Source organism: Sphaerodactylus townsendi, linkage group LG08, assembly GCF_021028975.2.
Source record: "Sphaerodactylus townsendi isolate TG3544 linkage group LG08, MPM_Stown_v2.3, whole genome shotgun sequence".
Lineage (NCBI taxonomy): Eukaryota > Metazoa > Chordata > Lepidosauria > Squamata > Sphaerodactylidae > Sphaerodactylus > Sphaerodactylus townsendi.
Window position 1 is genome coordinate 44,026,123 of NC_059432.1, and position 23,669 is coordinate 44,049,791.

A 23,669-nucleotide genomic window follows, 5' to 3' on the forward strand; every position below is an offset into this window, starting at 1 on the left:
ATCAAACCAGGATCTGAAACCATGGTCTAATGTTGGTTTATTAACCACAGTTTTGAATTATTGTTTCGTGTAATGTACAAACAGTTATTTAGGTTAAACATCAGTACCCGGGCTTGTTCCTTGGGAGAGCCCTTATTGCAGTGCAGTATATCCGCCAGGTCTCTGTGAGGAAACAGTGAAGGCAATGAATCTAGTACTTATCTGCAAGCCAATTCCTGGTTTCACAACATCAAATAAACCAGGGTTTTATATTATGTCTAAAATGAGCTACTGTCTTTTCATTTATAAACCAAGATGTGTGACAGATGAAGCCCAAACCACATTATAATGAATTAAAAACATTTTATGGCAATGAGGAGCCAACTTCATCTTCTTAGAGACAGGAGTATTTTAAAATAATTATTTATTTCTGGAGTCAGAATATTCGATCTATTGTTAAAGTTACAAAGTTTGTTGATGGTAAAAAAAGTACAGTGACATTTAAAAAAAATTAGTTTTCTGGTTTTCCTCATAATTACCCAATATTTTCAGAGTTCTATTAGTGGAAATAGCGTATGAGTTAGCCATTTATACATTTTCAGCAGTTACCAGAATTTAAAAGGCTGTAACATATTTCTAGTTACATTGCACCATTATTACTTTAAAAGCAGGCACAGTGAAATTAAACACATTGTTAAGACCTATCATATATACAAACTGTCTGTACAGAATGACACAACTGTAATCAACCCCACGAAAAATGTTGTTTGCATTTTGTTCCAAAATGGCTTCCCCTATTCCTATTTTATTTATTCCTTTCAAATGATCAATACTTCTGTATTTGCATTCATCATAAATTAATGCCTGCCCAGTAGCCTACAATATGCTAATTACAAGCAAACTCAGGTTCCGCTGTTAGCTGGATCCCCATTCAGGTATAATTCAACTTTAAAAAGCAATCAACCCATGAAACGCCAACATTAATCGCCCAATGCAATTAAAGACACTCTTCACAAATGTTTTCACTTCACTAATTCCTTGACACCAAAGTTTACAAAATAATGATACTAAATCTGCACTCCTGGTATTCGGCCAATTTATTTCATAAGGCTTGTATGTGCCAATTCAGTGGTGGAGTGGCCTACTCTGTGATCTGCCATGATGCTACTTCTAAATTATAAATAGTCCTAGCTTCTAGAAGTCAACCATTTTAACATTTAAAAAATGGTAAATAATATGTTGCCAATTAACAGCATACTTCTGTTTTGGAAAGTTGAGTGGGTTTCCCGCCCCCATAATTCTGAAACCTTACTTGGAAATGCCATCATTCTGAAAGTAAGGACTATTATACTAAACGTTAGATGCTGCAGGGGCTGAGTGGTGTAAACACAGTGTACATCTTTAAACATCTTAAGGAAAAAGAAATTTTACAGCTTAGTCTTTGGAGGTATCCTTTCTTGTGTCACTGGACAATTCCAGAATCCACAGAGGCTTGCTTCCGAGTAGTCTTTGGAGGAGGTGGCGGAGGTGTTTTGCTTGGTAATGGAGGTGGTAGTTGCTAGAAAGCAGAAGTGGAAGAGAACATGTTATTGAGGAACCAACACTGACTGATCAATTTAGGAGTCATTTCCTAAAATACTGTTGTGACATGTCAGAAGAGGACGTGCATTCTTTTAACTCCACTTCAACTTAGATCTTATGCTGCTGGCTCTTAACTAAGTCTAATATTTAATACTGACACGAACTGATTTCTCAGGATTTATTAACAATTTGGCGTTTCAGAAAAGTATGTTATAAGGAGGTGCACTACTGACTATATTGGTATGTATTAACTATCATAGCCCTAAGCACAACAGAGCTGAGAGACTAATGCAGAAATACATTCTCTCCCTGACTTTTATAACTGGCTTCCTGTTCTTTTAGAAAGGTCTTCTTGCTACACAAAAAAAGGATGAATTAATTATTTTATAATTTGCTACTATATATGCATTAAACATAAGATTCTAAATGCCAAAATATTTAGCTTCTGAACAACTTTACGCTTTCAATTCTAGGAAATGACAAGAACTGCCAGTTTGCTTAATCAAATTAATGACAGGCAAGAGCTCAGATTCGACATGCGGTAAATTACTGACTCCCATAAAGATCAAGCTATATGGCCGATGACAAAAATCCATATTGTAAGGATAATGTCAGGCTACTGCAGAATTGCTCACACATGACTTTCAGGGTGATTTTCAACAGCATCATTAAGTATGCGACTAACATTACTTCTCTGCTATAGGACTGAAGTAATACTGCAGTGTTATTTCCAGCAGAGATATCATCTTTCATGCCATCTTACTCCATCAACAGAACATAAACTCTCCTTTCCCTTTTAACGTCTTAATACCTTCTTACCACCTTCCCCTCTTTCATGTTTTCTCTTTCATCCCTTTGCACATTTCCCTTTTCAGATGGTATTCCCCTTTCCACAAATCTATTCAATAACTTTGTCAGATTGTTAACAGTTTTGCTTCTAACCAGAAGGTTATAAAAATGTTAGCCATGCTAAAATAGCTTCAGTAATTACAATATTCATGCACACACAATGTTTATTACATTTCTTCACTGCTGTCACAGGATCGCAGAAAATATCTGAGACAGCAGGAAAAACACTGCTGTATCTACTTCTGTAATCTGCATCATCATTCTGATGCTTCCATTCCCATCTCAAGGCACAAACATTTATAGGCTGGTGCTAAAACTCTCGTTGTAATCAATGTCCTCATTCTCATTTGGTGGTTCAAGTATGTACTTGGGAGGATGAATTACTAAAGGAAGGGATGTCCCCATTTGCTTCAGCATTGGGAGTAGAGATGTTAATTTGGGCTCATATATATATATATCTGGAGCAATATTTTGGACTCTTAGAACTAGTTGTGAATACGTCCAGAACATTTCCAAGACTGGCATTTTAAGGCTCTCAAGTCTCTTTTGTTTCCATTTAACACGTTTCCTGGGCTATGGGTGTGGGAGGAATGGGAGGTAGATCTCCCAGGCAATGGCATCAGACATTCGAGGGAGCATAAAAATGTCTGCTCAGTCATGATGATTCTCTCACAGCTCTTCGTGGCTCTCTGAGCATGACAAAGAGAAAAGCAGACGACAGTGCATTGTAGGTCATGACCTTTGCTAATGCTTCAAGAAGACATAAGTGAAATACCTCCATATCATAGCAACTCATTCATTCTGTTACAGGAATGCTATTGGTAAACAACAATAATAATTGTTTTGATATTGTACTGAAAAAGTAGATTTCTTGTTTGTGCCCATCACCCTAACTTTTCAAGACACTCTATTCATCATCTGGATAAGAATAAGCTCCACTCAAGTGTTCACTATTTGTCCCTGAATAATTGGATGAAGTGTTAGAAAATAAAGAAAAAAGTGTAACATTTATACTAAGGACTACTTTTTAGGGCAACAGCAAATTATTTAAGCAAAGGAATAATTTAATAGTGCTTAACGAATGGAAGCTTATGTAAAATAGACAGAAAGTATATTTGTTGGAGAAGAAGTAGTCTGTAAAAGGAAAAACTTCTTTCAGGTGCAACTGATGGTTTACCAGTACTACCACTGCATTTTCTGCAATTCATCTTATATTAGTGCCTAAAAAACTTATATATGGCTGAACTGTGAATAGTTATTGCTGCTCACTGATCTAACTGTATACCATGACAATTCTGTATGCAGCACAATATAAAAATCCAGAGTTTCAATCTGTCAAGTTTGGAAGATGACTGAGCAATTTTATATTTATTTAGTTATATTACTATCAGCAAAGTCCATTGCAGGGCAGATGCAATGGGCCCTAGCAAAGGGTGAAAGAGGCAGCATCTCCACCCGCAATGAGCTTTAGTGGGGCTGTAGTGCCCCCCCTTGCTTGCGGCTTGACAATTACCTGGTTCTGGGTCTGTGGCTCAGGGTTGGGAGAGGTGTGACTTGGTTTAGGTTGGAAGATGAGGATAAGGGGAAGCTGGAGAGGAGTGGCTTGGGATGGATGTGGGCAGCAAGGTGAGGCTTGGGGTAGAGGAGGATGGAATGGAGTGGCTTGGGGTGGTAAGTGGGTTGAAAGGGGGGATTGGGGTGGCAGATGGGGAGAGGGTGGAACGGAGAAGATTCTGGTGAGGGAGGGTGGAAAGGTGAACGTTCTGGTGGGCCAGGGTGGCAAGGTGAGGGTTGGGGGAGGTTAGTGTGCTGCCGGCTGGCTCGTGACAGTTAGACTTGAGATGGGAGAGGGTTGGAAGGTATGACTAGGAGTGGAGGGACAGTTGGAAGGTGAATATGGGGGTGGGGGTGGGTTGAAAGGTAGAAAAGACATGAAAATGTTTTCTTTCAGCCAAGTGAAACCAAATGAACACTGTGAAAAGAGACACAATATTTTGCAGAAATTCAAAATTTGCTGAAATCTGAAATCAGCCTGGCAACTTTGTAACCAATATTAAGTAGCTACCCACCTACCATCTTGCTTGCTTCTACCCCTAAAATTAGAAGTGACATACATTGGAAATAGGACTTAGAAACTGTGGGATTGGTATTTATTTTTCTAAATATGTAATATATATAGTTCCATTCCATCCCTTTAAAATTATATTGAGAAAATGACTATTAGCCTCTCAGGAACAATATCACTTGCACCCAAGGCATTTCCTTTTACAATACGGCTGAAATACAATGCTGATTTCCCCTTTTCTTTACATTAATTATATGTCTGTGTTTGTGTTTCAGTCATTTCAAGGGTGCTCTTCAGGTTCTAAGAGATTGCTTTCTCTCTGAAATAATGATAGAGCCTGCCAGTTCAAATTAAACTCTATTCTAGGCAGACTTCCCTGAGTCACGTGTACCTCAGGGGAAGTGGGAACCTTATGTAAAAGGCACATCTGCAACATACAAGCAATCTGTCCTTTCCATTTCAAATACCAAATTGCTCTCGTTTGCTTTTCTTCTGTATTAAAAGAAGCAATTGCGCTTAAAAATGTCTTGTTTCTCTTCACTGTCTTGAAGGAGGAGCGCAGAATGTACAGTGGAAGGAAAAAATGGAATACAAAGGCATTAAAGATTTCTCTCCCTCAAAATAAATTATGGCTTGAATAAAGCAGAGCTACATATTGAGAAACTGTGGAAGTTTAAGAGAAGTTCACTACAAAAATACTACTGAAAGTTAATAGATTTCTTTACCACTAACCTGAGCATGTATTTCACTGGCCATAGTTAGTTGTGACTTATTTTTATTTACATTTATTTTATTGTTTGATTTTCTTTTCAAACAATGCATCATTGACTCCATGCTTACAGGATCAATGATTGATAATGAGATAATATTTAAGGGGCTTTTAACAAAATCTGCAAACCTCACCCTTCTGATTCACTTCAATTTGAGTCTTCCCACTGGTAGTCATGATCCACATTCCCCAGCTCCATTCCTACAGGGTGGCATGCAAAGTATTAGTATAAAATGTTTTAATTATGAAAAAATCAGGGAGGCATATGCCTATTGATATAATCCCTTTTGCTTGTAAAAGGGATCATTCAACAGAGACTCCATCAAGGTGAAGGGTAACAACTGAGATACAGCATAGATGGCACAGATTGGCTGAAAAATCTGTTCTCTCTGTGCTGAGACATAACAAGTTCCATGGCTAGGCTCTATTACCCTACCAATTCCTAGAGATCAGCTGGCTTTAGGAGATGTTCTACCCCTCCTTCTCCCAGGGCCTGCAATCCAATTTTATTCTTGCTATATGTGATTTCTGATGGCCTGTCCCAAAACTGTCCTTCTCCCAAGACTCCCTTTTCCTTGTTCCTGCTACTTGTTTATCATATCTAGTAGTTTGCTCTTTGAAGCTGTCATTTCCTTCAGGAAAAGTGATCTTTGTAGTTTGAAAATCACTGCAATACTTGGAGAACTCCAGGACCCACAGAGGATAGCACCCCTTGACCTAGGCTTTCTTTTATAGATATTATATCAAGATGTCACTGGAGATACTTTACAGTATGGGAGTGGGACAATTCCCCCTCTTATCTGTGGAAAATTACCAGTCTTCCTTTAGGATATGTATATAAGATTATTGCTTATAAATCAAACAATATTTATGTGGTTGGCTACCATTCATAAAATATGAAACAATATCCTACACACCCAAATAGACTTGTTGGTGACTAGTTTGAAAGCCTTGGTCTAAAATACAATTTTAGATTACCGTATATACTCGCATATGAGTTGAATTTTTCAGCACATTTTTTTGTGCTGAAAAAGCCCCCCTCGACTTATATGCGAGTGAGGTGTATTTAAAAAATATTTTAGGGTTTTTACTTTGTCAGCTGCCAGGGGGTGCAGTTTTTAGGCTAGCAGCACCAAAATTTCAGGGTATCATCAGGTGGCACTCCTGATGATACCAGCCAGGTTTGGTGAAGTTTGGTTCAGGGGGTCCAAAGTTATAGACCCCCAAAGAGGGTGCCCCAATCCCCAATGTTTCCAATGGGAGCTAATAGTAGATGGGGCTACATTTTGAGGGTCCATAACTTTGGACCCATAATGTGCACCTAAACTCCTAATTATTATCGATAGGATAATCTCTTATGACTTACCAATGAGGTTTGGTGATGTTTGGTTCGGGGATCCAAGTGGGTGCTCCCATTTCCCATTGTTTCCAATGGAAGCTAATAGTAGATGGGGCTACTCTTTTGAGGGTCCATAACTTTGGACCCCCTGAACCAAACTTCACCAAACCTGGGTGGTATCATCAGGAGAGTCTCCTAAAGATACTCTGAAATGTTGGTACTGCTAACCTAAACATTCCTCCCCTGACAGGCACCCTCCAATTTTCCCCAAGATTCTCCTTTTTAATCCACCCCCCCCCCTTCACAAGGTGGATTTCAAAGGGGGGGGGAGGGAATCAGAAACTTCTACAAAACTAGTTTACTGGCTTTTCTCTGAGAATAAATGTTATTCAAAAACTTATTTTACCTTCTAACTCAATTAATGTAATATGTATTTGAGTATCTATTTTTATTTTTTGGGAATTTACCCTAGCTGTGCTGCATTTCCCACCCTCGACTTATCACTTAAGTCCAATAAGTTTTCCCAGGTTTTTGTGGTAAAATTAGGTGCCTCGACTTATATGTGGGTCGACTTATACATGAGTATATACGGTACTCTGAATGTTACCAGAATGCAAAATTACTCCCCAGAGTTAGTCTTTTTATTCACCATTTCATCATATACACAACATTCTCCTCTTAAAAGCACTATGTACCTGGCAGTCCCATCTACTCCTCAAGCTGGAAGACAGTGAATTTAGTTCAACATAGGAAGTCTGGGATCGAGGTACAAAGTTCATAGAATTGAAGTGAACACTCTTACCCAAACTAAATCATAATTCAAATACTTAGAATTAAAGGTTTTTCTTAAGCTTTGCTGTATGAAATCTACCTCTCATAAAAGTAATTTTATTGTCACTACCACCTCAGTGTATCTTCTTCACAGTTCTAAGGCTACCAGCTCTCATCTTTCAACCTTGTATATCATTATCCCGATCTATCAACCAAAGACTTACAAACTCAGCTACCAAGTTACTAGAGACCCACCATTTGGAGATCACTGCTATAAGAGGTGCATTGTTTCTTCTATAAATACTCTAAGTGTACCCAAAATTTCTTTTCTCTTAGAAAAGGTACAGGAAGTGACAGAATGTAAACACTTCTCTTATCCTCCAGAGGATGCACAATCTGTATAGTGAGAATGAAACTTTAGTTGATGCAGCATCTCTGATTAGGTTGTACTACCCTCAGCAGCTTTTTCCTGAGCTTATTCGTATGCTAACATTGCCTCACTGCCTGCTGAGAGAACATAAGAGAAGCCTATACATCAACTAAACGCAGCAACAAAATCTTGAATTCTTCATAGCATACAAAGTTTTCAATATGATTTTCTGTGAATCTGGGGATGTATTCCTGGAATACCAAATGAGTGGGCAATGAATGGGTACATGTAACATGTTCTACCAGTATATTGTACACAGATACACATCTTCTGAAGCTAGCTATGAACAAATTCCGTTTTACACACTGATTGTTTTAATAAAGCATTACAATGGGGGTAAAAATGTGGGAAGCTATCACATGCTATTCTTGCCAGCATCAGTTCACTTATTATGCATTGCTTCCTCTCTATGCTACATTCATCTCATCTAAGCCTATTCGCTAATACCAGCCTACTGAAATGAGTGGAATGAGTCCAGAAATCAAAGCCATTATTTGTGTGCTTAGTAAGTGTTAGAGCCAATGGTATAATTTAAATACTCCATTGTCTGTTTTCTTTAGTTCCTCTTCTTGATTTTGAATGCTAAGCATGCAGCTGATTTTGTGTGCAATGATATGCATGAGCTCGTAAAAGAGCAGAAAAACCCTCGTGGAATTCCTTCATGTAATTGATCTTTGCAAAAAACCTAATATCTATTTTATGTTCTGATACACTATTAAGAAAACCTTTCACCACACAAAGTTTGCTATTCTACTAATTCTTCAAACTATCAATCTAAAAATAATAGTGAGGAGCTTGTGAAGACAAAATTATTTTTCAATTTGATTCAAAAGTGGTTAAAATAAAATTAATATACAATAAACTGGTCATGTTTCTATCCTTTCTTCAAAGAACTCAAGGCAGTGTAAATGTAACCCCTATGTAAGAATGGGATGACCCAGAAAGGGGTGGAGTCTGAAAAGAAGCAGAATGCTGCAGAACTCATGAGGTTGGAGGAAGCAAGGCTACCAGGCTGGGACCTTGATTGATTTTATTAAGCCCTTAACCCCTTGTTTAAGGTAACTGCAATGTTGTGGGGAACTAGTGGGAAGGAAGTTTATTTATTTTTTTGCTATATTGTAAATGTTAGAATTTATTGTTTAGGGTTTTTGTGTATGTAAATGCTGAGAGTTTTCTGGGAACCTTCAACACCTTGAATCCCGTTCACCAAGCCTCTGAAGTCTTCAAAACCAACCACCACCAAAGAAGAATTGGACTTGGCAATATCAGTAGACTGTAAATATAAGGACTCGAAAATGCAAACTTAACAGGACTGTAAAGTGTAAATGTTAAATGTTTTAAAAGTGTTATTTGTTAAGAGAAGTAAACTGTTTTGTTTAAACTTAGTTCTTTGCAACTCCTTCCAAGTACTGCCCCACAGAACCCACAGAAAGAGGTTACATAAACAGTTTTCCCCTCATCCCTTTCCCCCTCTCAACAATAAAAGAAATCATAAAAACAATAAAAGAAACAATAAAAAATTAAGAATTATCAGCCATGACAAATGAACTATAAAGATAAAACAAGGGCATAAAAACAACATGAAACAATATTCAGCACTGCAGTCTAAAATTATATTTATAAAACAGTTCTCAGTTTAGACATAGAGCATAAACAGAGGATTTACTGGTTTTAGTGTCTGTTTTTTATTATCTTCTTCAGATCCTCATATAAAATTCACCCTACAATAAAAGATTTCTACTTCCTTGCATAAGTCTAAACTTCTAATAGTAAAAAACAAGTGTATATGAATCACTTAATTCCATGTCAGAAACAGATAATCTAAGGACATAGCAATACTTTCTAAGGCATCAGTAGCCAAATTTTGCTCAAAAATTTCAGTATTATGTAGAGCAGCAAGATTGCTTTCCTCATTGGCAACTGTGAGAGAATGCCTGTGAAACAAAACTCATACATTAAAGGTGTCTGAAATGTACTTTATTTCCTCTGCTGGAATAAGATTGGAAAAACATAAAATCTAAGTTGCTGCTGGGACTCTCTTCTGTCTTTTTAACAGCCTCCATCAGCCTGTCTAACAGTGCTTTGCTTTATATATAGCTTTCACTACACAATGAATCTGTGTCCACATACAAGTAATTTAGAATGAATTCACTATTCCTTCATGCTCTAACAAAAATACTGTGTTGTAACCGTACAACAGTACAAGAGATCAGCAACCAGAAACACAAGGTTCTGGGGAGTATCAACTGACTTCCTTTTTGCTAATTCAAAGGACAAATGGAAGGAATGGCATGGCAGAAATGGGATTTGGAGCAGTAGATATTGGCTCCTGGAATGCCTCTTTCCATTTTCTCTTTGAACATCCTACAGAAGCAAAAAAGCGTACTGAACAAAGCAGTACACACATTATATATTGCTAATAATATATTACTAAAAGAATAAGGTACTTCACACCTAGATGCAAAACTTACCCTCTGTGGTACAGGTGGGGATGTAGCAGGGCTAACCGTTTCTTGGCTGTCCATGAGGCATCCATAATCTGCCACACTGCCTTTCACAGGTAATGGAGGAGGAATGTCTGTCATTTCCACAGTATTCATGCCGTTTAGTTCTGGATCTAAAAACAAATATATATTTTATAATGGTGCATTTAATCCAATCTTCAAAGACATAACAATTTTCATGCTCTAATATTGAGGCAAAGAAGATACAGGTGAACCAAGAGACCCAACAGTAAATTGCTGCCTGAAAAATGAAAGGCGTATCAAGTAATATCTGATGGATTCAGATCAGTGGGGCAGCTGGAAAAGATGAAAAAAGAAGCTTGAGGAGCGGATCTTTCATTCTTAACCCTCCCTGGCAGAAGGCAATCTGCATGTTCAAAACTGTTTTGCTGGGGATAAGAGGATTCATTAAAAATACATCAACAACGCAGGGTGGAAATGATGACAACCTGAGTAAAATGGCATGCCTCTTTCTTCTTGATTAATGGTGGAACAAGTTCTCCACCAGTGGAAGAGGGAACAAGAAGCCAAGTGGAGTGGAATATTTTGCTTATGAGGATCTAGCAATGTTCACTGGATGACTTTCAGGGATGCCAGGAAAGTTCAAGGAAGGGGAGATCCCCTTCACCAACCTCTTTCCACAACTTCTACTGGCATACTGAATCTAGAGTCAGTGGTATATTTACTTACTTTATATCTCGCCTTTCATCCCAATGGGGACCCAAAGTGGTTTACATAATTTTCCTCTCCTTTGTTTTATCCTCACAACCACTCTATGAGGTAAGCTGAGAGTGTGATTGGCTCAAGGTCATCCAACAAGCTTCCATGGCACATAGGGATTTGAAACTGGACCTCTCAGATCCTAGTACAACATTTTAACTGCAACAAATCAGTAGTGGACCAGTGCTGCCAGATATCGCATTGTTTTAATTAATTAATGCTTTCTCAAATGCCAGTATTTCAAAAGATGCATTAGATGACCTTTATTTTGAAACACGAGTGTTAACAGAGATGCATTTTCAGCCTGGCTGAATTCATGTGCAACAAAAATACACAGCAAATTTTAAAAACCAGGTCTTGGGTGCTACATTCAACAATAAATTGCAAACTACAGAGCATATCTCAAAAGTATTGGTTGTAGTTGCTTTCTGTATCTCAGAAGAAATGGAGATGTTCCTGAGCAATAATCACATGTGGTCAAATACATTCTGTGTTTGTGTGTGGGGAGGGGGAAGCCACTGATTCCTCTCCATGTTACCTATGTGAGGATGGAGAACCATATGTCTAAAAATTGTATTTGATATTAACGAATAAGGGAAATATGGAAACAAAAGATTTAAAAGGGTTTTCTCTATAAAGGCCAGCTTGTCAGCAGTTACATCGTGGTCATGCAGGCAAGCAAAAGATTATATCACGAAGAAAGATATTGTCACTAAGGGTCGAGATGTGACAGAAGACATATCTTGTAGACTTGTTTGGCAAAACTAGCTATATGGGATGGTCTACGTGAAATAAGCATAGCAATAAAGAAATCAAAGGTTAGCATAGAAGGGGATTTGATTAGATAATTAAAAATGTGTTTTTCTACATTTTAATTAACACTGAAATGATAATGAGATATCTATATAACACTATTCTACTAGAATCACTTTTTATATTTGTCAAAATCATTTTAAACCTTTTAAAGTGAATACGTTGCATGGGAAATATTTTTATCCTGGAGAGGTCTCTTTCTGAGAACTCAGGAATGTTGGGAACTGGTTATCTGGATTGAAAACCAGAAAAAAAGAATTCAGTTTATTGCCGCCTCTTGCATATGGGCAAAAGGAGACGTGCAGCCTTTGTGTAACACAAAATAGGCAGACAAGCCAAATTTGATTTTAATGCTAAGGAAGAAAGCACGTAAGGGAAAAATGATTATATGGAGTATGTATGCAGGTATGATTATGAAATATGATGTATGTATTCTTGAAAACTATAAAAGATGAGGTCTTTTGTATGGTGAGGTGTGACTCTCCTCTAGAGAGTTCACCCTGTGTGTGAAATACCTAATTCTGCACAGTAAAACCTTTCTTTCTTTGTTAAAGTTTGATTCTTGGGTATTATTTCCTTATAAAACGCAACTGCGCAGGACCATACACAGGGTGTGACCTGACACCTACATGGTATTCAAAGAGACTGGAGAGATGGAGGTGCCAGAAAGGAATACATGGATTGAAATATTTAACTGGCAGCAATAAAAGTAATGCTTGCCATTAGCAATCTCTCCTGTCCCCGAGCATTCCTAATAAGAAAGTTGTGCCAGATTGTTCCTTCCATGATATGTATCTACTTAATATTCCCAACTCATTCCAAATCTTGTAGCTCATTCCTCCTTAGCCAATACTGAAAATCCAATGATGTTAAAAGTTTATTTTCTAAGATTTATCACAATATGATAGAATGCAACTTTATTTGCTCTTCCACATAAAGCTGTTAAGGAATTCAGTGCAGAAATGAATTTTATTATTAGCCACATATCTTTAATGAAAAGTCTGAAAATTACTTTAATTATACTACATTAGAAGCCAGTAATTGTTTGTATAAATAATCTATTTGGGGGAAAAACATAAAATAATATTGCTCTGAACCTAGTGCAAAATGAGATGAGTCCGCTTGAATCAAAATACATTCTGTCATAGGTTGGTATTTTTTTAGATGCTTGCCCACACTATCTAGGTAGCCAAAGCATTAATTATATTCTTCATTTTTTTAAAATAACTGAAAGTGCCTAGAAGAAGAAGAAGAAGAAGAAGAAGAAGAAGAAGAAGAAGAAGAAGAAGAAGAAGAAGAAGAAAGTGCCTAGAAGAAGAAGAAGAAGAAGAAGAAGAAGAAGAAGAAGAAGAAGAGGAGGAGGAGGAGGAGGAGGAGGAGGAGGAGTTTGGATTTATATCCCCCCTTTCTCTCCTGCAGGAGACTGAAAGGGGCTTACAATCTCCTTGCCCTTCCCCCCTCACAACAAACACCCTGTGAGGCAGGTGGGGCTGAGAGAGCTCCGAGAAGCTGTGACTAGCCCAAGGTCACCCAGCTGGCGTGTGTGGGAGTGTACAGGCTAATCTGAATTCCCCAGATAAGCCTCCACAGCTCAGGCGGCAGAGCTGGGAATCAAACCCGGTTCCTCCAGATTAGATACACGAGCTCTTAACCTCCTATGCCACTGCTGCTCCCTCTTTAATTCTCCCTCTTTAATTAAACCTTTTTAATTCAAAAAAGTACAAATTTCATCCCTAGTCTGATAGGTTAGGGATGAAATTTGTGACAAACTTTTTCATAAAGAAAAACTTGATATGCTAGGAACTGGCCATGTTCCATGCTTGATTCCTCAAATACATAGCATAACAAAAGTACCTTTTTTGCCGCCAAGTCACAGCTGACTTATGGAAACCCCATAGAGTTCTCAAGGCAAGAGACTAGAGGTAATTTGCTATTGCCTGCCTCCACAACATGCCCTTGGTATTCTTTGGAGGTCTCTCATCCAAACCTGGGTTTCCCAGATCCTAGTCTGACACCCAAAACACCTACACCATGCTGGCTCTTTTTATTTTATTTTAATTTATTTTTTAATCTTATAGACCGCCCAACCCCCGAAGGCAATTTTAAAAAGTGCTCTCAGCCTCCACGAGCAGAATTAATATTTAAACAGGGACAGTTCACTGTCATCTGCCAATTGATTCACTCTTATCTTCTGCCTCATAGTAAGAATGGGAAGGAATTAAGAGATTGATGTGCTCACAGGATATGTTAAGATCTCAAGAAGCTTACACTGATTAGGACACTGCTTTATGGAACAATCCCATGAAGAAGGGCTCTGATTTCCTGATTTACTACATATGAGTGAAGGGATGTTAGTTATCCAATTCTGGACCTCTGCCTCTTGGTCTAATCAAGATGGTGTGTTAATGTGCATTGATATGGAACAACCTGTGCCCTTCTGCACAAGCTTTTTTCTCCACAGTTGCTAAATGCCATTATAGGCCCTTAGCAATAGATATTTAGGAGAAAAATGCAGTTTTGAAGAGAATGTTCTACAGTGACTTTCTAATTAATTATTGTATTTGTCTTAAGTTATTCACATTCTTAAGTTGTTCATATACTCCACCAAGTTTTAATTGCAGTCAAACATTAGCAAGCAGTCAAACCTAAGTGGGTCATGCAAGTTGTACATTATCAAGTCACCGGGTGCGTCTTGCCAGACTGGCCCAATAATGAGCCCTCCTTTTACTGACAGAAACCAAACCTATTCTGGTTGCCTAGCAACAGACACCAAGTGCGTCTATTCCTTAAAGCTACAGGAGTTCCATTTATCATTTTGTTTTTTCAAACCTCTCACTGTATTTTTAAAAGATGTCAGATTTTTCTGCAAACCTGCAGTGTTGTTTGGGTGTGTCTTGTCTATTCTGTTTTGTTTGTTCATTGGTTCAGTAACTAGATTTAGGTATCCTCTGGTTTGGCTGACTTGGCACTTAGAATATACAAGCAGGTACCCACAAGGACCTGTGCAGGTGGGAGATGAGAGAATCTTACAGCCTTTTCTTTTTTCCTCCCATATTCTTTCCTTCTCAACTATTAGTCACCCTCCCTTGATCTGCCCCTCTGTCTTCAGCTCCCCCCTTCAGCAGCATCTACCTAGAAAAGCTATGACCCAGTTGTATGTGTCAGATATTGGGCAAGGCTGCTTGTAGGGAACCCTCAATATCTGTGGGAGACACATCACTTTCACTCGTATTTCCTGTCACCCTTTCCTTCCTCATGGCAGCTCCCATATCTTCTCCTCCTTTCTGCCTCATTATCTCCTTATCAAACATTCACCAACCCCTCTTTTTATCTGCCTTCCATCTTCAACTATATTTACTATTTAATTACCTCACCTTTTCCCACAAAGCAGGACCAAAGCAGCTTACAGTTCCTTTTCATTCTCACAACAGTCCTCATAACAATTCTGTTAGGTGCGTTAGACAGAAAATATGTGATCGCCCCCAAATAACTCAATGAGTTTCTGGAGCAAGAAATGAATTCAAACCTGACTCTCCGGGACCCTGAAACTCTAAATGCTATACCACATTGGCTTTTATAGGGTAGCTGCAGTGAAAAGTAGGAAGCAAATAGACCTAGTGGAGTTATGCAACTTTGATGATATCAAGGTACCCAGTGGTTGCTGCCAGGCCTAGGTTTGTCAGCTTCCATGTGGGACCTGACAATCACCAAGAACTCTCTGTCATCTCCAGATGACAAAGATCATTCTCCCTGGAGAAAATGGCTACTTTGAAGGATGGACATTATATCATGATGATGCCCCGTCCATAACTCTTCCTCCAGACTCCACTGCAAAATTTTCAGGAATTTCCTACTCTGGTGTTGGCAACCCTAGCCAGGCCTGGTCCTGATGAGTCTTTCCTCAAAGGCAAAAACAGCCCTGGAAAGGACCCTGGAAAGGACCCTGCCTTTGTTCATAGAAACCAACCAGGAATTCTATGGTTGCCTAGTAACAACTGGGGGGGGGGGTCAGTTTTTTAAAGCTTTGTAAAAAAACTTCCCAATGTATTTTTTTAAAGATTTCATATTTTTCTGCAAACATGGGACATTTTTCAATTTGCAGAAGTTATGCCTTATCAATTCACAGCTCCAATTACCAGTTTGAAGTATCTTCAGGTTTTAAAAGCATCCTTTTAAATATCTTTTTAAAAGCATCCCTTTAAAAATCTTTAGCTGACTTGTCTATTAGAATATACAAGTGGGACGCTCAAGAAACTTGTGGGGTGGGTGCATTCCTCTCCCTTCTGCTTCCTTCTCTCTCCCCCCTTCTCTAACAATCTTTCTCCTCTTTCTCATTTCCTCCCCTTCTATTAATCTCCCCCACCTCTATTTTGCCCCAACTTTCTCCACCTATCTGCCCTTTCCCTTCCCTATCAATCTACTCCCATTTCTCCCTCTTTCACCTACTCTTTATCTGTCAACCTTCCTTTCTCTCTGTTGCCCCCCTTCTCCATCAATCTCCCCTTCCCTTTATCAACATACCCCTAGTTCTTCCCCTATCTTTCTCTGACAATCCTCCCTCTCTCTTCCCCACCAATTCTTTTCAATATACCGGTACTATCTTACCTCTCTTCTCTTCCTTACCTTATTTTACTAGCCAGAGACCTGTGATGTCTGCAAGCTGCTCTGGGCTCAGAGTAGTTCCCCTGTTGCTGAGGCAGGAACTGCTCTAGGCCTTCAGGGACAGCATGGTTGTATCTGGGAACTGCTCCCAGCTCAGAGAAGCTCTCAGACAGTGCTATAGCTAGTGAATTCTGGACTACTGGATACTGCCACTGCCACTAGTGGAAAAAAGGTAAGTGCAGGCAATAGCCTGCACATACTAGGGAGAAAATGGGGGGGGGATTTAAATCCCCCAATAAATTTTTTAAGATGTCAATTTTTCTGTAAAACGGGGCGGGGGGGTGAGGGGAGTTTTCAGGAAAATCAGCATGGCCCTGATCCACAGATTTAGATATCCACAGGTAAGGGCCACACTTTAGAAACAGATATAGTAGATACGATGATGATGTAGATATAGATATAGTAGATACGATGATGATGTAGAAATAGATATAGTAGATACGATAAATACAGTAGACACGATAGGTATAGTAGATACGATGATGATGTAGTAGATACGATCACTGGCCAGGGTCAGTGCTAATTTGTCCAGTGTGCACAAATTATAAACATGAGGTCATGAAGCTGAAGTGAAATCACTTGCTTTATCTGGTATACATTTATTGGGGACACAAAACAAAACACAATTTTAGACCAATCTACTGTTCTGGTGTCCTAGGTTAAGATAAAATACCCCTAATACCAACTACTAATTGTTTTGTAAGGTTGTTCACTGCCATTATTTATACAGATTTAATGGGACCTGAGAGATTCAGAATGGTGTAGTGGTTAAGGTGTCAGATCAGGACCTGAGAAATCCAGGTTCAGATCCCTGCTTGTTTCATGGAAGCTTGCTGTGTGACCTTGGGTCAGTCATCACTCCCACCCAAAACTCTGGCTAGTATTTGGATGGAAATACTCCTAGGAATACCAGGATCATGACATGGAGTCAGGCAATGGCAAACCACTTTCGAACATCTCTTGTATTTAAAAAGTCACTGGAGGTTGCCGTAAGTCAGCTGTGACTTATGGGGGCCATACTCTTGTTCTATATTAGACTACAATTTTAAAGCTGTAATCTGTAATAATCTACTTTTTTAAAAACAGTGATGGGACACATTAGTTGACTGACTTAGGAATTTTTGAAATTATTTCCAGCAGTTTTTTTGTGAAGGTTTCTGCTTAGTCTTCTAGTATAAAATGTCATATAGGAGCTGCCACGGAAACCACTGTACAAAATAAGTTGGATCCTTCACTGCAGTTTCTAAGTAAGGAGTCTTGTTTCAGTGGAGGAACTGTCTTCACTCAGATGGACACACTCTGGAGAAGTATCTTGCTAAGCTAATTATCCAGCTAGGAACAAAGCATTAGACATACCACAGAGCAACTGGAATTTAGTTGGGCAAGATGCCACAATCATGGTCTTGTAAAGAGACTTACTGGACTGCAAACTGAAAGAAAGCTTGGTCCTTGGAGTGATGGGTGGAGGGATAGGCTGAGAAGGTGGTGATGGTGAAACAGAAAAACGTTTTTCACTTCCCATGACATTAATCACTTGACTCTTTGGTCTTTGTGGTCTCAGAGGACTGATCTGCATTGGATTGAAAAGAAAAAAAGTTAGACCGATTTGGAGCCTACCTTACACACAAAGAGCAGTTAGCATGAGGATATATCACTTGCTCTTGCAACTTAGCTTGGTACATTAAGGGAGAAACATTTCTTATTGAGCTGTTGACCTTGTGATAAATGTGTTCCTAGATGTACAATGTAACATCACAGCGATAAGAAAAAAAGTTTTCATTTCAGTGTGGTAGTGCTCAAACAAATATCCTTGGCTTGTCCTTCCCTAGGCATTATTTTGTGCCCTAAAACTTGCAGTTAATTTTTTAAAGAATTTTGAAGTTTCTTTCTAGTTATCTGCAACAGCATGACATAGCTGTTTTCATAGCAGTTATATTCTGTTATAAAGGATTAAAAGACAAATTGTGTGAATCTTGTTTTTAAAACAATTTTGTTTTGATCTCCTAGAAACACATAGCATTGATTTTTCTCATTCAAATCATAGGTTACTATACCATTTTTGACAGAGGTAAATATCATCAGCACAAATCTAATTACTACCCAAACCAATGATATTTGTTTGCTCTTAAAGTCCTGACCCACAGTTTATTTTTAAGAGTTTTTAAACAAAGAAAACTTTCACTTCCTCACCCCCCCAGCTTAGAAGGGAATGCAGATGAGGTGCAGAGACTCAGCTGCGAGAGAGAACTTCAAATGGAGGTGTGTCATCCAAGCCTCACCAGTCTGATGTCCCAGGTGAGAAGCAGCTCCCCAGCTGCTCTGCAGACTCGCTCCATGGAGAGCCCTGGATGGATCCAGTGTCGTTCCCAGCCCCTGGCACAGGTTAGGGTGAAAACCTGAGCCCTTTTGCCATGCCAAACTCACTGGTAGCACCATCTACTCTAAGGTATCCTACACCTTCTCAGTCAGTCCTTAGCCATGAAGGAGGGCAACCCATCACAAGAACATTCAGTATCTCATTGGTCCTTGGTGAATGGAAAAGCACCTTCCAGGGTGATTTTCCTGTAGTTGTAGAAGCTGTGACATCCCAGCCCCAGAGCTGAGTAACCGTCCAGATATCTTCACTGCCTCACTTGGCTGTTGCTTTTTATAGCTTTTCTTTCTCTCCCTGCCCCTACTCCATTTCTTTGCATGGAATTGGAAAAGATCTATACAAAAAGGATAGCTCTATATTTGGTGCTAGCTTCTATTGATATTTTGATAGATCAATATAAGTGCAATTCAAAGGGCTAAGCAAGCAATTGTGCAACTACCGGGTGTAATGAGATCTGTGCCTTTAAGAATCAGTTGATGGGCAGAGTTAAGATCATAGAGAGTTCTCAGGAGAGAAGTTGCATGGCAAGGAAGGAGTGTCTCCTTGCGTGTAAACAGAAAAATGCAAGGGACCACTGTGGAGAGAATAGTCTCAAGGTAAGCATCCCATGCATGATCGCCACTGATATTGAAAATAATTCCCTGTACTGATTGAAACAAAAAAAAGTATCAAAGGATTAAATGGTATACTTTTAGTATTCTCTCACAACTTCATACCAACCAATCAAACAGGAAGGATAGGACTCCTATGACCTCCAGAGATTACTTAATTATAAGAGTTTCTTCTGCTCTGAACTAGAGAGGGTGAGTCACAATTCATAGCATTCAGGCAAGGAGGCACCTATTAACTATTGCTGCTTGCCTTCTCCATGGGGGTCACTCAGTTTCTCATGTGAGAATCTTCCGAAGCTGTTTAGATTAGAATTTTAATCAAGCAGGAGAAAAGAGAACATATATAATGCCAATAGAGGCAACAATTTTTATTTTTTCATTAGTGCATGAAAATAGTTCCTTATATTTATTTAGATCTTTAGCTCACCCTTCAAAATGGGGCTTGAGGCAGTTAATACAACAGTAATATAATAGTGATAATAAAACCACAGTTTCAATACATTCCAATTAAAAACTCAGCAAACAGCAAATGGGTTTGGGCATTAAAAAATCAGCAGCTTTCATGGCAGAGTCCACTAAAATAACTTAAGTAAAATGCCTGGAGGAATAACGGCACCCTCACGCCGGTGTGCTTCACACTGCACTGGCAGGAAGACGCCGCTTTTCAAAAAACTCGCTCAGGGAGCGAGTTTCAAAAGTGGCATTTTCCCACCATTTTGGGGGGTTTGGCACGGCGCTGCTGCATCTGTGTGAAAAGCACCTCAGGGATGGTAAAAACACTGTAAGGAGCTGTTTTTGGGCCATGCAGAAACAGCCCTAGCATGACTGGGATTAGGGCAGAAGGGCAAGAGACAAACTTCTTGCAACTGATGGAAGTGAGAATTATCCTTGGGCATGGAGGCTGATTCTGTTCTCAGAATATTTCCCTTATGCAAAGACCCTTCTTGGCTAAAAACACCTCTATGCCCTAGACACTGAAGTTACTGTTATCAGAAAAACACACATTGAGTATCACAAATTTCGATGAGACATCTATGATTTCTTCTAATGAAGGTTCTGTAATTGTTTGATAGTATTATGTGGAATAAGTATGATTGAAATGTGAATTACTGGGGGACTGAGAAGGGATACTCTTATGAGAGTCAAATGACAACTTCACAGCAATGGCTTTTAAAAATAAAGGAGAGCCCAAATGGGTGCAGAGCACCATTTCAATGGGAGGGAAAGCGCCTGCCTCCCCTGTCCCATTTCCCCACACTTAAACAGCATCTGGGGGGGGGGGGTCATTCCTCTAGTGCTGCACATGAAATCTTTTAAAAAAATAAAGATGATATAATTAGTTAATTTACTTCAGAATTTGTGAAATTCATTTCATTCAACAGACTTTTGGTAAAGATGTCTGCTTAGCTTTCTAGTGTAAAATATCGCACAGTAGTTGCCATAGAAATCACTGTACAAATAAGATGGCCTTCAAAGGAAGACCAACTGCCTGCTGGAGAACAACCACCAATAGCCAAGGCAGCCACTTATCTATAAAGTGTATTGGTCCTTAGCCTCTGCTCCAAACCTGCCTGTAAAAAGCTAAGGACCCGTTAGATCAAGGGAGTAAATGCATCCCCTCCACTAGTGAGTGTATGCTATCCATGTAACTCATAAATCTTAGCAGCTAATGCATTCTTGAAGGACAGGAAATATAACTAAATAGAGAAGATTGGAAATGGGACCAAAGCAAAGAGAGGCAACAGTGATATATGAAAGTGGGAACTTAGCTAAGCAGAGGTGTTCCATAAGTTTGTGTTCCTTTCTGAGAAAGGAAATGAACTGAGGAACTGGCCCACTTCCAAAGAGACAGGAAGCTGAAGCCCCTCGGGGATGGGGCGGCATAAAAATCTAAAAAATAAATAAATAAAGTAAGAAAGTAAGTAAGTAAGTAAGTTAAGGTCTGTTTATTGAATAGTGAGACACCCCTTTGGAGATGCTCTTCCCATCAGAGTGAGATAGCGATCTGCTCCCTTGAGAAACAATTTTAGTACATTTTGTCTTTCATATAATTAGATAGGTAACATGGTAATCCCATGCAGATCTACTCCACTTAATTGAAATCCGTGGGCTTAGACTCTGCACAGGATTGCACTGTCAGTTTGCATGGGCTAGTCCAGTGGTGGTGAACCTATGGCATGGGTTCTAGAGGTGGCACTCAGAGCCCTCTCTGTGGGCACGCATGCACAGAGTTCATCATGTGGAGGGGTGGAAAATCGCCCTCCCCCCCCACACATCTAGGCTGGCCTGGGCCGCTGGGCATGACGTGTAGGTAACCCTGTTAAGTGCTGTTAAACTCCACTGATTTTCATGGGAAGAACTAAAGCACAGTCCTTTACCTGGGAGTAAGCTCGGTTGCTGGCAATGGGGCTTGCTTCTAAACCCTCCTAGGGTTGTGATTCGCCCGTTGGAAGAGTTGCATGGTTGCTTCAAAGCAAAGCCACCAACTACCACCAAGCTTACTTCCAAGTAATGCGCGCCTTGGAGCCAACCATTTTTTTCTAAACTAAAACCTCAGTATTCAGGTTAAATTGCCGTGTTGTCACTTTGCAACAAGTAAGTGGGTTTTGGGTTGCGGTTTGGGCACTCGGTCTCGAAAAGGTTCACCATCACTGGGCTAGTCTGACTTGCTTTTAACAAAATGCAGGGCTGCCAAGAAACTATTCCTTTTTCTAGCATACATCTTGCATGTTTGGTACAATACATATCTTTTTCCTACCTAAAGGACTTCATAATTCTAAAAGTATATGCATACTTAGACTCCATTCAGACTTCTTATTAAGCCTGAATGTGCATGAATCCACATTGATGCTGGGCTCACAGGTGTACAATCCTTTCTCCACTACTCAGGGATTATGGTTCAGTGGTAGAACATTTACTTGGCATGCAGGAAATCCCAGGTTCAATCTCTGGTCTCTCTAGTTGAAAAGATTAGATAGCAGGGTATGTGAAAGTCCTCTTGAGACCCTGAAGAGCTGTTGCCAGTCTCAGCAGACACTATGACTAGCAACACTTGACAAACCAATAATCTGATTTACTGGTAGTCACTTCCATGTGTTCCCTCATTCACAGAGCAAAATGAAGAAATCCTAGTATTAAAGTACACATGATGTATGAATAAAGGTGCACGGCTTAACTTAACCAGACTTAGTCCCCTCCCCAAAACCTAGTTTCTGAACCAGAGTTTAGTGCAAACTTGGAATCCCAGCACGTGTGTGTGTGTTGGTGGTGACAAATTCAATTAACCCTTCATGGCACTTCACAGGGAATGGAGAGATGATGCAGAAGCCCAGCAACAAGCCAGCTTCAGGTACATTCAGACTTGATGTGATATCTGCATACAGCCTTGAAGTGGAGTCCATAGTGATCAAAGCCAACAAGAGTTTTGCTATGTAATGCAGCAGGGTGGAGAACACAACAGACTACTTATGACCCGATAATATTGATGGATCCCTAAACACAACCATCCAGCATAGTTATTAATTTGTAATCTATAGTGGAGGTTTCAAAGAGAATTACATCTTATTGTCCCACAGTAAAAGAGATGAGAAAAATATTTGTGTTTACTATGTCTCCTTGAAAAGCTACTAAGTCTGCTCCAAAAAGAAATGGCAAGAAATGAATGCTAATATACGTCCTATGCAAAGCCATTTGGCTAAAATCTGATCTCATTTCTAAAAAAAGCAAAACTGAGAAAAATTACAATAGTGGTTTGTCTAGACAACATTACCAAAGACAAAAGTGAATACTGATTTACTTGCAGCACATTATAATTGCAAGCTAATAAATGCATAATAGGCCATGCATTATAAAAAGCATAAAGTGTCATCTAAAAACAGTGGGCTCCCATCAGGTTTTGAAATGCACACACTTGACAATGTTTTAGTTTAGGATGAACTGTTTGCAACACAACAGGCTAGACAACGCATCATGCTAGCAATGTAAGCATATGGAAAATAAAGAGCTGTTAAGAGGCTGAGAGCTAGAGCAAAACACAGCCGGTGGCCCCTTATCCTAGACATAATGTAATAATTGTGCAAATACAGATATTAAGCAGACTGTCTCTGATGCCTCTCATTCTGTACCTTGTCCCCCAAACAGCCATTTGTCTGCACTGTGTCTTACAGGTCAGGAAATAAAATAATTATGCTTGGGTGTGTGGG

At 39.3% G+C, this 23,669-nt stretch overlaps 1 protein-coding gene across 1 annotated transcript in view; it reads right to left on the reverse strand.

The window, feature by feature from the left end:
• Positions 1-386: 386 nt before the first annotated feature.
• DOCK1 (dedicator of cytokinesis 1) overlaps positions 387-23,669 on the reverse strand; it is a 508,395-nt gene continuing 485,112 nt past the window's right edge. The window contains exons 50-52 of the mRNA XM_048505444.1: positions 17,902-18,052; positions 10,255-10,400; positions 387-1,537 (exon numbers count right to left, since the gene is read on the reverse strand). Coding sequence (XP_048361401.1) covers positions 1,442-1,537; positions 10,255-10,400; positions 17,902-18,052 — 393 coding nt within the window. The 3' untranslated portion in view covers positions 387-1,441. The remainder of the gene's footprint in view (positions 1,538-10,254; positions 10,401-17,901; positions 18,053-23,669) is intronic.